Genomic DNA, 16828 nt, shown 5'->3' with positions numbered 1-16828 from the left:
ACCCCAAAGAATGGTGGGTGGATTGGGTACACCCCAACTGCAGCACATACATAGAAGGGTTAAAGCAACAATTTAATCAGTGGGTGAGGGAATACACATGGAATTGCCGCTGCAAAGGGATCTATGGGCAGCAGGAACCACAGGGTTGGGTGTATAGAATCTGGGGGGAAAGGTGTGTATAGGAATGCAAAAGGTGTGTATAGGAATGCTCAACTGGGGGCTAGCACCTGGGTAATAGTTGCAGTAGTACCTTGGAATGAGATGGCAACTAAGGTTGTCCACATGAGCCCTATGGAAATAATAAGAAAGGGAGGACCACTGTGGGATAGATAGGGAGAATAAAATGGTGTAAAATTTAAATAATTAGTTAAATAATTTTGTCCAAAAATATATATTTAAATGTGCCCCTCCCCAATGGCCATAAAGGAGCAGACCCAATGGCCTGTCCCAGGGGTGGACAATTAAATGTAATGTATATGGGGTATGGAGTGTTCTGCTGGAAGTGTTCACAATTCTGTAATATAACACTTGAGAGTACAGAGGAACAGCCGTGTTAGTCTGTATTCGCAAAAAGAAAAGGAGTTCTTGTGGCACCTTAGAGACTAACCAATTTATTTGAGCATGAGCTTTCGTGAGCTACAGCTCACTTCATCAGATGTATACCGTGGAAACTGCAGCAGACTTTATATACACACAGAGAATATGAAACAATACCTCCTCCCACCCCACTGTCCTGCTGGTAATAGCTTATCTAAAGTGATCAACAGGTGGGCCATTTCCAGCACAAATCCAGGTTTTCTCACCCTCCACCCCCCCACACAAATTCACTCTCCTGCTGGTGCTAGCCCATCCAAAGTGACAACTCTTTACATAATCAAGTCGGGCTATTTCCTGCATAGATCCAGGTTTTCTCACATCCCCCCACCCCCATACACACACAAACTCCAGCAGGAGAGTGAGTTTGTGTGTGTATGGGGATGGGGGGAATGTGAGAAAACCTGGATCTATGCAGGAAATAGCCCGACTTGATTATGTAAAGAGTTGTCACTTTGGATGGGCTAGCACCAGCAGGAGAGTGAATTTGTGTGGGGGGGTGGAGGGTGAGAAAACCTGGATTTATGCTGGAAATGGCCCACCTGTTGATCACTTTAGATAAGCTATTACCAACAGGACAGTGGGGTGGGAGGAGGTATTGTTTCATATTCTCTGTGTGTATATAAAGTCTGCTGCAGTTTCCACGGTATACATCTGATGAAGTGAGCTGTAGCTCACGAAAGCTCATGCTCAAATAAATTGGTTAGTCTCTAAGGTGCCACAAGAACTCCTTTTCTACTTGAGAGTACAAGTGCACAAGCATCTGACACAATTATACACATCTACATGCTGCCATTGGGACTTTCGTGCGTAAATGGGTCTATGAAACTCATTGCTGTGGACAACTAACCAGTGCATTACCCAATTCTATACCAAGTGGTCGAGCTAGTTTGGATAATACCCTGTTTTTCTATAAATATTCATTGGACTCATGATATGGACAAGAGCACATGAACACTGTAGGGGCAGCTCACTACAACTGTCAACAACTGGACACATTTAAAATATACACCCCAAAATGGTGTATATTTTTTAACCCTATTAAAGGAGAAGCAGTGTTTCTGGTGGTAGCCCGGATGATGGACTCAGGTCTTGGAAGCCCAGGCCCTTCAAGGAATGAATGCCTTCCAGCTAGCTACTGAACTGCCTGCTGATTGTACTTGAACTGATGTAGCCTGTGCCCTTCAGACAGGTCTAATGGACACTCATTCACTTCTTGGTCATATTGCTCATATTGTAGGGGTGTTATTCATGTTAACTGTATTCATGAGGTGCTTAAAATTATATGCTGCCCTAGGCTCTCCCCGAAAGCTTGTAAACTCAGCGGCTTACCCTTTTTATGACCTGCCTTCTCTCTCTCCCCATAGCATGATCAGTGGATCAAGGTATCGGGCTAACCAGAGCCAGGGCCTCCAGCCCGAGTGTCCCGCCGTCCAGTGTGCGGGAAGGAGGGGCACCTGGGCCCTTCTTTGAAGAGAGTGGGGGAGTGTTGGGATATGTAAGGGTTAAGTAGAGACCTGGGAAACAGCTGGTGTGCTGGCATGGTATTAGGGAGTAGGCAGAGGCATGCAAAATTTCTTCGCTTGATAGATAAAATGTCATCCTGCCATAAAGTTCCCTTCTGCTTGTTAAGAATTGATAAGCTCGCAGCTGCATAAGGAATGTGGGGATCTAAAAGAATATCTTTTGGGTAAAGCAGTGTTATGTCCCCCTCCCTTCCTTTTCCAGATACACAAACAAGCTTGGGGTCATGGCCCCTTCCTCTCTCCTCTGCAAACTGCTGATTAAGGAAATATGTAGCTGCAATTATTGTGAAGAAATGTATCTTCAAAGTAAAAGTTATCTGTAGAATATGCTAATGCTGTAAACAGTAATCAGGTGTGGGAATAATTATATTTAGTATATAGCTATTAATATTCATTGTATGGGCATTTATATTACTCAGTAAAGGTTGTGGAGGAATTGTAGTAAATGTAGATATTTACATATTAACTTAGATAAAAAGAGTGTGCTGTAACTAATTCAGTGCTTACTCAACAATTTGGTTGAGGGGAACAAGTACAGCAATAAAGAAGCCCGTTTACTCAATCCGCCTCTGGGTCCTCCTGCTCTCTCTAACATTTAGAAGGTAACATGTTCTATCATCTACATCTGACCAGAGAATAGTGTCCTGTCAAGGTTCCTTCCCCACTCTGAACTCTGGGGTACAGATGTGGGGACCTGCATGAAAACCTCCTAAGCTTACTTTTACCAGCTTAGGTTAAAACTTCCCCAAGGTTTTTGCCTCTGGACTTTATCGCTGCCACCATCAAATGTCTAACCGGTATATTACTGGGAAAGAGTCCATTTGGAAACGTCTTTCCCCCCAAAATCCTCCCAACCCTTACACCCCCTTTCCTGGGGAAGGCTTGATAAAAATCCTCACCAATTTGCATAGGTGAACACAGACCCAAACCCTTGGATCTTAAGAACAATGAAAAAGCAATCAGATTCTTAAAAGAAGAATTTTAATAGAAGAAAAAGTAAAAAGAATCACCTCTATAAAATCAGGATGGTAATTACCTTACAGGGTAATTAGATTCAAAACATAGAGAATCCCTCTAGGCAAAACCTTAAGTTACAAAAAGACACAAAAACAGGAATCTACATTCCATTCAGCACAGCTTCTTTTCTCAGCCATTTAAAGAAATCAGAATCTAACGCATATTTCGCTAGATTATTTACTAAGTTCTAAGACTCCATTCCTGTTCTGTCCCCAGCAAAAGCATCATACAGACAGAGAGAGAGGCTTTGTTTCTGCCTCCCCATATCTTGTCTCCTCATTGGTCATTGTGATCAGGTGCCAGCAAGGTTATCCTAGCTTCTTAACCCTTTACAGGTGAAAGGGTTTTTCCTCTGGCCAGGAGGAATTTTAAAGGTGTTTACCCTTCCCTTTATATTTATGACGTACCCCCCCAAATCACAGATAGGATGAAACGCTGACTGTGATTTCTTCCTGGAGCTCTAGGAAAAAACAGAGTTAATAAGACACATGCACCTCTAAATATACTACCAAGTATATAAAGACTAACAATATTTTCCACATCTCAAGGACGATTTTAACCAGTTGATTCTGGGAAACTTTCACGGGAGAGTGCATCAGCCACTTTGTTAGAAGCTCCTGAGATGTGTTGGATGTCGAAATCAAAATCTTGGAGTGCTAAACTCCACTGAATAAGTTTTTTTTGTTATTTCCCGTGGCGGTATGAAGCCACCGTAGCGCAGCATGGTCGGTTTGCAGGTGGAAACGCTGTCCCCAAACATATGGGCGTAGCTTTTCCAGAGCGTAGACAATGGCGTAACATTCTTTTTCACTGACTGATCAGTTGCTTTCCCTCTCAGACAGCTTCTTGCTGAGAAACACTACAGGGTGGAATTCTTGATCCGGTCCTTCCTGCATTAAAACTGCTCCCACACCACGCTCGGATGCATCTGTGGTTACTAGGAACGGTTTGTCAAAGTCTGGGGCCCTTAGTACAGGGTCAGACATGAGTGTCACTTTAAGATGGTTAAAGGCCTTCTGACACGCTTTGGTCCACTGAATGGCATTGGGCTGTTTCTTTTTGGTTAGGTCTGTCAGTGGGGCGGCGATTTGGCTGTAGTGCGGTACAAATCGTCTGTAATAAACGGCCAAGCCTAAGAAGGATTGAACCTGTTTCTTTGACTTTGGGACAGGCCACTTTTGGATAGCATCCACCTTTGGCCTGTAGGGGGTTGATAGTTCCTTGACCCACCTGGTGTCCAAGGTCAGTCACTCTGTTTAGGTCTATTTGACACTTCTTAGCCTTAACAGTTAGTCCTGCCTCGCTTATGCGCTTGAAGACTTTTTGTAGATGTTCCAGGTGTTCTGCCCAGGCATCTGAAAATATGGCCACATCGTCAAGGTAAGCGACTGCATATTTTCCTAATCCCACTAGGAGACCATCTACAAGTCTTTGGAAGGTGGCGGGTGCATTCCACAGCCCGAAAGGGAGTACATTAAATTCATACACCCCAACATGGGTGGTGAAAGCTGACCTTTCCTTGGCAGATTCATCTAGCGGTACCTGCCAGTACCCCTTGGTTAAGTCCATCCCAGTTTCTCTAATAGTTCATCTGTGCGTGGCATTGGATAGTTGTCTGGGCGAGTTACAGCATTTAGCTTACGGTAATCCACGCAAAAACGTATCTCCCCATCTGGTTTGGGAACTAGAACCACTGGAGATGCCCCTGCACTGCCAGAGGAGGGGATTACACCCATCTGTAACGTATCCTGGATCTCCCGTTCTATAGCAGTTTTAGCTTGAGGAAACACCCGGTAAGGTTGGACTTTAATTGGGTGAGCATTACCTGTGTCAATGGAGTGGTATGCCCGTTCAGTCAGTCCTGGGGTGGCTGAGAACGTTGGCGCGTAGCTAGTGCACAGCTCCTGGATCTGCTGTCGCTGCATACGCCCAAGGGTCATGGAGAGGTTCACCTCTTCCACACCACCACCACATTTCCCTTCGTAGTAAACACCTTCAGGCCACTCAGCGTCATCTCCTCCCTGGGCTGTAAACTGACAAACCTTTAATTCTCTGGAATAAAAGGGCTTTAGAGAATTAATATGGTATACCTTAGGCTTTCGGTTGGAGGTGGGGAATGCTATGAGATAATTAACAGCTCCCAGGCGCTCCTGGACCATGAATGGCCCTTCCCACGATGCTTCCATTTTATGGGCCTGGAGCGCCTTTAAGACCATGACCTGGTCCCCTACTTTGAAGGAACACTCTCTGGCATGTTTATCATACCAGGCTTTTTGCTCTTTTTGAGCATCCTGTAGATTTTCTTTAGCAAGGGCTAGAGAGGTTTGGAGGGTGTTTTGTAGGTTGGTTACAAAATCCAGAATGTTAGTTCCTGGAGACGGTGTAAATCCCTCCCATTGCTGCTTCACCAACTGCAATGGCCCCTTAACCTCACGGCCATATACAAGTTCAAATGGGGAAAACCCTAAACTGGGATGTGGTACGATTCTGTAGGCAAAGAGCAACTGCTGCAACACTGGGTCCCAATCATTGGAGTGCTCATTTACGAATTTACGTATCATGGCCACCAAAGTTCCATTAAACTTATCCACCATGCCATTTGTTTGATGGTGGTAAGGAGTGGCAACCAAGTGATTTATCCCATGAGTTTTAGGAAAAACTTTTTCACTAAGAGGGTGGTGAAACACTGGAATGCGTTACCTAGGGAGGTGGTAGAATCTCCTTCCTTAGAGGTTTTTAAGGTCAGGCTTGACAAAGCCCTGGCTGGGATGATTTAACTTGGAATTGGTCCTGCTTCGAGCAGGGGGTTGGACTAGATGACCTTCTGGGGTCCCTTCCAACCCTTATATTCTATGATTCTATGAGCTTCCCAAAGGCTTTCCACAGTTCCTGCCAGGAAATTAGTCCCCGCATCTGTGAGGATGTCGGAGGGCCAACCTACCCTGGCAAAAATGTCTGCTAGTGCCTGGCACACACTTTTAGCCCTGGTGTTGCTTAGAGCTACTGCTTCCGGTCATCGGGTGGCAAAATCCATGAAAGTCAGTATGTACTGCTTTCCTCTGGGTGTCTTTTTCAGAAAAGGATCCAGAATATCCACAGCTACTCGCTGAAATGGAACTTCAGTGCCGGGGAGTGGCTGGAGAGGGGCTTTGACCTGGTCTTGGGGTTTTCCAACTCTTTGGCATACCTCACAAGACCGGACATAGGTAAAGAAACATCCTTGCCAACTCTCTCCCAGTGGAATGACCCCCCAAACGGTCTTTGGTCCTGTTCACCCCAGCATGGCCTCTAGGATGATCGTGGGCTAAGCTCAAGAGCTTGGCCCGGTACTTAGTTGGAACTACCAACTGTCTCTGAGGATGCCAGTCCTCCTGGTGTCCACCAGAAAGAGTTTCCTTGTATAAAAAAGTCCTCTTTCTACAACAAACCTGGATCGATTAGAAGAGCTGAGAGGTGGTGGGTTGCTCCATGCTGCCGTCCAAGCTCTCTGGAGGCTTTCATCTGCTTCCTGTTCAGTCTCGAACTGTTCCCTTGATGCTCGAGACATCAGTTGTTCATTGGATTGTGGACCTATGCTTAGTCCCTCTGGAAGCGATGTAGGGGATGGGGCTGTTTCCGCTGACTGTGAACCACTCTCTGTTGTGGAACTGTGTTGGGGTTCAGGCTCTGGCTGAGCCTCTTGTGTATGGTTATCGGCTGCTGCTGGTTCAGGTTCGGTGGGGCCCTCTGATGGTGGGGTTGCAAGTACTGGGTTCAGTGCTGGCACGGGGTCTGGTGCCAGTAGTTCCGCCGGTTCTGGTTCTGGGACTGGCTCTGTCTGGGTCTCTGGGACTGGATCCACTACTGCTGTTGCAGACATTGGCCTGGGGTCTGGGTCCATCACCTCTGACAGGGTCCTGGTAGAAGTTTCCGGAACAGAGCTAGGCGTGACGGCTGGTTTAGCCTGGCTGCGGGTGACCATTCCCACCCTCTTGGCTGGCTTCACACGATTGGCCAAGTCTTCCCCCAACAGCATGGGGATGGGATAATCATCACAGACTGCAAAAGTCCACGTTCCTGACCAGCCCTTGTACTGGACAGGCAACTTGGCTGCAGGCAAATTGAAAGAGTTGGACTTGAAGGGTTGAATCGTCACTTGGATCTCTGGGTTGATTAAATTGGGGTCCACTAAGGAAACATGGATAGCCGACACTTGTGCTCCGGTGTCCCTCCACGCGGTGACCTTCTTCCCGCCCACACTCACAGTTTCCCTCCGCTCCAAGGGTATCTGGGAGGTATCTGGGCCTGAGGACCTCTGGCGTGATTCCAGTGCAATGAACTGTAATCTGTTGGGTTTTTTGGGGCAGTTGGCCTTTACATGCCCCAGCTTGTTACATTTAAAACATCGTCCAGCTGACAGGTCACTGGGGCAAGGTGGGTTGCTGGAGAATGGTGTGCCGGGACGATAAGGTGTCTGGAGGGTTCCTTGGGGCCTTGGGCTGCCCCCCGGTAGTAGGGTGTGGTCTGAGGTTGTCCCTTCTGGTATCCGCTCCAACTGCAACCAGTTTTTTTCTTTTCTGCCACCTCCACCCATTTGGCTCCAATCTCCCCTGCCTCGATTACAGTTTTGGGCTTCCCATCTAGGATGTATCTTTCTATTTCCTCAGGAACACCCTCTGAGAACTGTTCCATTTGCATTAGGAAGGGCAAATCTTCTGGAGATTTAACACTTGCTCCTGATATCCAGGCATCCCAATGTTTCAAAATGTGGTAGGCATATCGGGTAAATGACACGTCTGGTTTCCACCTTAGGGCTCTGAATTGCCAACGGGAATGCTCGGGTGTTAGCCCCATTCTGACTCTCGCCTTGGTTTGAAACAGTTCATACTGGTTCATTTGTTCCTTAGGCATTTCAGTCGCCACCTCAGCTAAGGGTCCACTGAGCTGCGGCCTCAGCTCTACCATGTATTGGTCTGTAGAGATGCTGTACCCAAGGCAGGCCCTTTCAAAGTTTTCTAAGAAGGCCTCAGTATCATCACCTGCATTGTAGGTGGGGAACTTTCTGGAATCGGAAGTGGTACCTGGAGAAGGATTGCTAGAGTTTGTTGGTATATTCTGCTGAGCCTTTGCCTTCTCCATCTCCAGTGCATACTTCCTCTTTTTTTCCTTCTCCTCCATTTCTTTGTCCCTTGCCTCCATTTCCCTCCTGTGGGCAGTCCCCATTTCTTTTTCCCTGGCCGCGTGTGAGTCCATCTCCATCCGTATGAGTTCTATCTGTCTTTCATGTTCCTTTTGTTTTTCCTCAGCCTCAGATCTGGCTAATTCCAGCTTTTGTTGAACTGTGGAGTCCGTCATCCTAATCTCTCTGTTTTTAACTAACTTTACACCCAAGAGTTAGAAAGAAAACAAAACAAAAAACTTGGCTTGTAAAATTTTGCTGAGCTGTCCGGATACTTATGTTCTCTGATAGTGATTGTCAGCCTACAGAGAAATCCTTAAAAAAAACAAACAACCTAACACCTTTGTTTCCAGGGAAATAGGCAGAAAACCCCTCTAGTTGCTCTTAGGGGGGACAATAAAAAAAAACTTCTTCAGGTCTGTGAAGACTTGTGAATTTCCCTGCAAGAGGTTAACTACCCTGCCTTTAGGTAGAGAAAACTCCAGCTCACAAAAGACAATTCCCTTTTGTCTCTACTCTGGCCCCAAAGCAGAGAAAAAAAAACCTCTAACTGCTTTCAGTTGGAAACCTGCTTTCCAGCAGCCCAAAGGAAAAAAAAATTCCCTTTTAAAATCTGTGCTTCTGATTCAAAAATCTCAAATTGATTTCAAGTAAATCCCACCACTCTGCCACCCTGTCAAGGTTACTTCCCCACTCAGAACTCTAGGGTACAGATGTGGGGACCTGCATGAAAACCTCCTAAGCTTACTTTTACCAGCTTAGGTTAAAAATTCCCCAAGGTACAAACTATTTTACCTTTTGCCCTTTGACTTTCACTGCCACCACCAAACGTCTAACAGGGATATGGTTGGGAAAGAGCCTGTGTGGAAACGTCTTTCCCCTCAAAATCCTCCCAAATCTTACACCCCCTTTCCTGGGGAAGGTTTGATAAAACTCCTCACCAATTTGCATAAGTGAACACAGACCCAAACCCTTGGATCTTAAGAACAATGAAAAAAAAACATTCAGATTCTTAAAAAGAATTTTAATAGGAGAAAAAGTAAAAAGACATCTTCTCTGTAAAATCAGGATGGTAAATACCTTACAGATTCAAAACATAGAGAATCCCTCTAGGGAAAACCTTGAGTTACAAAAAGACACAAAAACAGGAATCTACATTCCATTCAGCACAGCTTCTTTTCTCAGCCATTTAAAGGAATCAGAACCTAATGCATATCTAGCTAGATTACTTACTAAGTTCTAAGACTCCATTCCTTTGTTCTGTCCCCAGCAAAAGCATCACACAGACCGAGAGAGAGAGGCTTTGTTTCTCCCTCCCCGCAGCTTTTGAAAGTATCTTGTCTCCTCATTGGTCATTTTGGTCAGGTGCCAGCGAGGTTATCCTAGCTTCTAAACCCTTTACAGGTGAAAGGGTTTTTCCTCTGGCCAGGAGGGATTTTAAAGGTGTTTACCCGTCCCTTTATATTTATGACATGACCCATCCTGGAAGATGATGATCTGGGCTCAGTTGTACAAACTTCAGTCATTTTGCAGTTGGCCTACAGCAATGTGATCCACCTGAAAATGAAGATGTAAGCCCTCAGGAAACTTTGACTAGTACAGAATGAAGTTGCCTCATACAGAAACACAGGCCGTCTTCCGCTCACTACGCTGACTTCCCATAGAACAATAAATGAAGTTTAAGGTCTCAGTACTTACCTTCAATGGTTTGACCCAGGGATACCTAGACGAATGCCTAAAGCTCCAGGTTGAGGACAGCAGTCATAAAAACAGACATACTAGATCAGACCAAAGATCGATCTAGCCCAGTATCCTGTCTTCCAACAGTGGCCAATTCCAGGTGCTTCAGAGGGACTTACAGAATGGGGGACTCTATCCTGGGCATAGAATCACAGAATATCAGGGTTGGAAGGGACCTCAGGAGATCATCTAGTCCAACCCCCTGCTCAAAGCAGGACCAATCCCCAATTAAATCATCCCAGCCAGGGCTTTGTCAAGCCTGACCTTAAAAACCTCTAAGGAAGGAGATTCTACCACCTCCCTAGGTAACGCATTCCAGTGTTTCACCACCCTCCTAGTGAAAAAGTTTTTCCTAATATCCAACCTAAACCTCCCCCACTGCAACTTGAGACCATTACTCCTTGTTCTGTCATCTTCTACCACTGAGAATAGTCTAGAACCATCCTTTTTGGAACCACCTCTCAGGTAGTTGAAAGCAGCTATCAAATCCCCCCTCATTCTTCTCTTCTGCAGACTAAACAATCCCAGTTCCCTCAGCCTCTCCTCATAAGTCATGTGTTCCAGACCCCTAATCATTTTTGTTGCCCTTCGCTGGACTCTCTCCAATTTTTCCACATCTTTCTTGTAGTGTGGGGCCCAAAACTGGACATAGTACTCCAGGTGAGGCCTCACCAATGTCGAATAGAGGGGAACGACCATGTCCCTCAATCCGCTGGCTATGCCCCTACTTATACATCCCAAAATGCCATTGGCCTTCTTGGCAACAAGGGCACACTGTCGACTCATATCCAGCTTCTCGTCCACTGTCACCCCAGGTCCTTTTCCGCAGAACTGTTGCCTAGCCATTCGGTCCCTAGTCTGTAGCGGTGCCGTCCCAAGCGCAGGACCCTGCACTTATCCTTGTTGAACCTCATCAGATTTCTTTTGGCCCAATCCTCCAATTTATCTAGGTCCCTCTGTATCCTATCCCTACCTGCCACCATATCTACCACTCCTCCTAGTTTAGTATCATCCGCAAATTTGCGGAGAGTGCAATCCACACCATCCTCCAGATCATTTATGAAGATATTGAACAAAACCGGCCCCAGGACCGACCCTTGGGGCACTCCACTTGATACCGGCTGCCAACTAGACATGGAGCCATTGATCACTACCCATTGAGCCCGACAATCTAGCCAACTTTCTACCCACCTTATAGTGCATTCATTCAGCCAATACTTCTTTAACTTACTGACAAGAATACTGTGGGAGACCATGTCAAAAGCTTTGCTAAAGTCAAGAAACAATACATCCACTACTTTCCCTTCATTCACAGAACCAGTAATCTCATCATAGAAGGCGATTAGATTCGTGAGGCATGACCTTCCCTTGGTGAATCCATGCTGACTGTTCCTGATCACTTTCCTCTCGTGTACGTGCTTCAGGATTGATTCCTTGAGGACCTGCTCCATGATTTTCCCGGGGACTGAGGTGAGGCTGACTGGCCTGTAGTTCCCAGGATCCTCCTCCTTCCCTTTTTTAAAGATGGGCACTACATTAGCCTTTTTCCAGTCGTCTGGGACTTCCCCCGATTGCCATGAGTTTTCAAAGATAATGGCCAAAGATAATGGCATCAGAGACTCTAAAAAGGATTTGGGGGTGAGGATGAACTTCCAGTGTAAAGCTGTGGCCAAAAGGACTACTACAATCGTTGGATTCCCAGGGAAATCTTGAGTAGGAGTAGGGAGTCTATATTACCATTGTATTTGGGACTGGTGCAATCACAACTGGAATATTGTGTCTAGTTCTGGTATCCATAGTTGTTGCAAGAAGTTGATAAATTGAAGAGGGTTCAAAGAAGAGCCAGGAGATTGATGAAAGGTTTAGAAAACACACTGTACAGTGATAGGTACCAGGAGCTCAATTTATTTAGCTGAACAAAAGAGAAGATTAAGGAGCGACATGATCACAATCTGTAAGTACCTACATGGGGAACAAAAATTTGATAATGGGCTCATCAGTCTAATAGACAAAGGTATAGCAAGATTCCATGACTAGAAGCTGAAGGTAGACAAATTCAGACTAGAAATAAGGCATACTTTTTTTTTTTAAACAGTGAAGGTAATTAACCATTGGAACATCTTACCAAGGGTTGTGGTAGATTCTCCATTAATCACAATTTTTAAATCAACATTGACTATTTTTCTATAAAGATATACTCTTGTTCAAACAGGAAGTATTTCAATGAAGTCCTATGGCCTGCGTTACACAGGAGGTCAGACTAGATGATCACAATGGTCTTTTTTGGCCTTAAAAATCTATGACACAGTTTTAAATTACAACTTTTCTTTCTTATTACCCGGACTCCTAGCATTTGTATAAAAGGAACTGAATGTTTTCCCCCTTCAAATTCTTTCCCACCTCATCTCAATATATTCACAGTACCTTGAGCCTGAGTGATATCTTTAAGCATTTGTAGCACAACTGCCTTCTCCTGGAATTGCTAGTTTAAGATACTCCTACCTGCTCCAACTGGTTTTCAACCGAGATTAGCCCACCTACTTCTGTGTTGCTGGAGGTCCTATTTGTTCAGGCCCTTCTCCCACTGGAATGTGACCCAATGTTCCACAAAACCAAAACCTTCAGTTTCATATCACCCACATAGATAATGGTGCAGCTCCACCAATTTCTGCCTTCTGCCGACCCTCATTTATAGGAATGGAAGGATCTCTGAGAGATGACTTGGAATTTTTCTTCTTCACAACACTTCCAAGACAGATGCGTCTTTGGTTCAGCAGTTACAGCATTAGCTTAGGATTTAGGAGATGTGTGTTCAAATCCTTGCTCCACCAACAATATCCTGTGTGACCTCGGGCACATCACTTAACCACTCAGCTCCCCATTTGTGAAATGGGGATAAAAGCATTTCTTTACCTCCCAGGAGTGTTTTAAGGATAAATACATTAATGACTGTGAGGTGCTCAGATACTACAGTAATGGGGACCATAAAAGTACCTAAGGCTAACAACTCTGACGTTTTCAATAATCTTTGTACTTCCATGTGATGCTGTCCATCATGTATTCTAATGTGTATAATCACCAGGAGACTTGCCAACCAACTTCAGATCCCCATCCAATCTTACAGTTATACTTCATGTCTTTGTTCCAGGGAAGCTACACATCATCCTGCTGAATTCTCTGTCCATTCTTCTTTATACGGAATCACTTGATGGTTGCTTGTCATTTTAGAACCGTTAAAAGCCTCTTGGACATCCTTGCCAGTAAGAAGCAAGCAGCTACCCCCTGTAACTTTGTTCCATTCCTCCAAATGTATGTTCAGACACATTTTCTGTAGTTGCCTCACTGAATATTGCAATTCAATACTTCTAGAAGAATTGAATGTTTCTGTTTCTCTTTCCTCTGTTGTTCACAAATTGCCAGTCATCTTCTTTAGTTTCTACACTCTTACGTTCCTTCTTCACCAATCCAGTAGAATTGGTGGCAACAATTCCCAAATCTTGTTGTCCAATAAGTCTTTGCCATCTCAGTTGGTACGCAGCACTGATACTGGTGATTCCAGATCATATATCTTCTTCACCAGCATGGCCACCAACTTAAAATTCCTATACAAGAAATCTCTGCTGTTTTCCAGCATGTAGGAAAACAAAGCACATCCACCACAGGTCATTATGACTGTTCCATTGTTGACCATATCCGCTGCATAGGGTAGCACCATACCTAAACAGAAAGAAACCGCTGTAACTCCCAAACTAATGATGATGCAGAAGGCTGAAAGACAACAGCAACAGACAGAACCAGGATTCCCCCACCATAACTCTACCTGGTTTTCTAGATGCCGTTCCTGATTTCTTCACCAGTGAAGCTGGTTTGGAACCTTTCTGAGCTGCACCTTTTCCTGCTGCTTTCCTGTCACTCATTTCCCTGAAACAGAATAGAGGCCAGCAGGTTTCTTATTAACTTTAAAGCACTAATGAGCTCAGCTTTGCATGAGCCAAGAGACAGCAACTGCTTTGGTCCTGCAAACACGAATGCATGTGAGTAGCCCCAGTAAATTCAATGGGATTACCTGAGTGTGTCTGCAGTATCAGGCCCACTTGTGGCACAGATGTGGCGGGGAAGGGGAAGTTAATTCTGGTGCTAAGAAACCTCAGCATCTTTGTGAGATATCTTGGTCCCTTCCCCTAATGCTTGTCAAAAACATTTTCAAAGTGGTTTAGAACCTAAGGGAATTTTCATCTGAACAAATTCCAGATGTGTAGTGAAGAATAAGAGTACATATCAGTAATGTAGAGGTTTAAAAAATTACAAGAATGCTATACTTCTAAAAAAAAATACCCAGAAAATTCAGAATTAAGGCTCGATTTAAATATTTGACAATATAGAAATGTAGTTAACGCACCCAAACTATCTTAACTTTACCCAGGTTTTTATTACAGTCGTGCCCATAGCTCCCAGGCGGGATCCCAGAGAGATGTCCTTAGAAAAACTGCATAGAAATCAGATACAGCTTTATCCACCACCTTACACAACTCCGGGCACCAGTGACCTCCTCCACCAGGCGCCCGCGCCGGTAGAGCAGCGGCGCCCGCGGACTTTCCCCCCGTCCTCAGGAGACAAATACCGACGTGCCCACGGTCCTCCCCGCCGCGCCGACTCCCTACCGGCCTCCCGCTCCCCCCGTCTGACCGACGCGGGCAGCGCCGCGGGCCCCGACCTGCTGTCCCGGGGCCGCCGTGGGAAAGTCGCGCCCGCCAGGATGAGCGCCCCGCCGGCGCCGCTCCAGCTCCCGCGGCCTTCGCCCGTAACGGCAGCCGCCCCAACCGTCACCCGGCAACGGCGACGCCGGAAGCGCACCTGTTCCCAACCGGAACTGAAAGGGCGGGTCTGACCCCTACACGTCACGCCCCAGTTGGTGAAGTGACCGCCCCAGATCAGAACCCCGCCCACTTCCTGCAGCGTCAGGGCCTAACGATACCCCCTGGCCCGGCTTCCCCGGCTCCACCAATCCCAGCGCCGGTACCACGCGGCCCGGCTCCCCCGGCTCCACCAATCCCCGTTCCGGTACCATCATCCCTCCCCCCCCCCCCGCCCCGGCTTCCCCGGCTCCACCAATCCCAGCGCCGGTACCACGCGGCCCGGCTCCCCCGGCTCCACCAATCCCCGTTCCGGTACCATCATCCCCCCCCCCCCCGGCTCGGCTTCCCCGGCTCCACCAATCCCCGTTCCGGTACCACCACCCTTCCTCCCCGGCCCGACTTCCCCGGCTCCACCATTCCCGCTCCGGTACCACGCGGCCCGGCTCCCCCGGGTCCACCAATCCCCGTTCCGGTACCATCATCCCTCCTCCCCGGCCCGGCTTCCCCGGCTCCACCAATCCCAGCGCCGGTACCACGCGGCCCGGCTCCCCCGGCTCCACCAATCCCCGTTCCGGTACCATCATCCCCCCCCCCCCCCGGCTCGGCTTCCCCGGCTCCACCAATCCCCGTTCCGGTACCACCACCCTTCCTCCCCGGCTCCACCATTCCCGCTCCGGTACCACGCGGCCCGGCTCCCCCGGGTCCACCAATCCCCGTTCCGGTACCATCATCCCTCCTCCCCGGCCCGGCTTCCCCGGCTCCACCAATCCCCGCGCCGGTACCACGCGGCCCGGCTCCCCCGGCTCCACCAATCCCCGTTCCGGTACCATCATCCCTTCCCCCCCCCCCGCCCCGGCTCCCCCGGCTCCACCAATCCCCGCACCGGTACCACGCGGCCCGGCTCCCCCGGCTCCACCAATCCCCGTTCCGGTACCATCATCCCTCCTCCCCGGCCCGGCTTCCCCGGCTCCACCAATCCCCGCGCCGGTACCACGCAGCCCGGCTCCCCCGGGTCCACCAATCCCCGTTCCGGTACCACCACCTCTCCCCCCCGGCCCGGCTTCCCCGGCTCCACCAATCCCCGCTCCGGTACCACGCGGCCCGGCTCCCCCGGCTCCACCAATCCCCGCTCCGGTACCATCATTCCCCCCCCCCCCGCTCGGCTTCCCCGGCTCCACCAATCCCCGCTCCGGTACCATCATCCCTCCTCCCCGACCCGACTTCCCCGGCTCCACCAATCCCCGCGCCGGTACCACGCGGCCCGGCTCCCCCGGCTCCACCAATCCCCGTTCCGGTACCATCATTCCCCCCCCCCCCCCCGACTTCCGCGGCTCCACCAATCCCCGCTCCGGTACCACGCGGCCCGGCTCCCCCGGGTCCACCAATCCCCGTTCCAGTACCATCATCCCTCCTCCCCGGCCCGGCTTCCCCGGCTCCACCAATCCCCGCGCCGGTACCACGCGGCCCGGCTCCCCCGGCTCCACCAATCCCCGCTCCGGTACCACCACCCCTCCTCCCCGGCCCGGCTCCCCCGGCTCCACCAATCCCCGCTCCGGTACCACGCGGCCCGGCTCCCCCGGCTCCACCGATCCCCGCTCCGGTACCACCACCCCTCCTCCCCGGCCCGGCTCCCTCGGCTCCACCATTCCCGCTCCGGTACCACCCCCGTTCCTCCCCCCATGCCCATGCAGAGACCTAGTCCCCATTCCCCCCCAGATCTGCAGTGCTCCTGCAAGCATCGCCTTCCCCCATCCCGGCCATGGCCCGTGCAAGCAGCGCCATCCCTCTCACCCTCCACCCCGGCACCAACCCACCATCCCTCACCCCGGTACCACTCCTCCACCCCAATTATCCCCAACTTGCCCCAGCCCCCAGCCCCGTCGCCCATCCAGGTATAACCATCTCCCGCATCAGCTCTGTGGTACTAGCCCCCACAC

General features: G+C 48.7%; 1 protein-coding gene across 7 annotated transcripts in view; it reads right to left on the bottom strand.

Moving 5' to 3' along the window:
- Positions 1-15071, bottom strand: part of IQANK1 (IQ motif and ankyrin repeat containing 1) — a 100132-nt gene extending 85061 nt beyond the window's left edge. Inside the window, exons 1-2 of one of the 7 annotated variants that reach the window (XM_075124816.1) lie at positions 14750-15069; positions 13856-13956 (exon numbers count right to left, since the gene is read on the bottom strand). In XM_075124816.1, coding sequence (XP_074980917.1) covers positions 13856-13952 — 97 coding nt within the window. In that variant the 5' untranslated portion in view covers positions 13953-13956; positions 14750-15069. The other 6 variants (XM_075124823.1, XM_075124820.1, XM_075124817.1 and 3 more) reach the window with 6 other exon arrangements.
- Between the last annotated feature and the right edge of the window lie 1757 nt (positions 15072-16828).

This window comes from Caretta caretta, chromosome 2 (assembly GCF_965140235.1).
Source record: "Caretta caretta isolate rCarCar2 chromosome 2, rCarCar1.hap1, whole genome shotgun sequence".
Lineage (NCBI taxonomy): Eukaryota > Metazoa > Chordata > Testudines > Cheloniidae > Caretta > Caretta caretta.
This window is presented reverse-complemented; position numbering and strand designations above follow the sequence as displayed.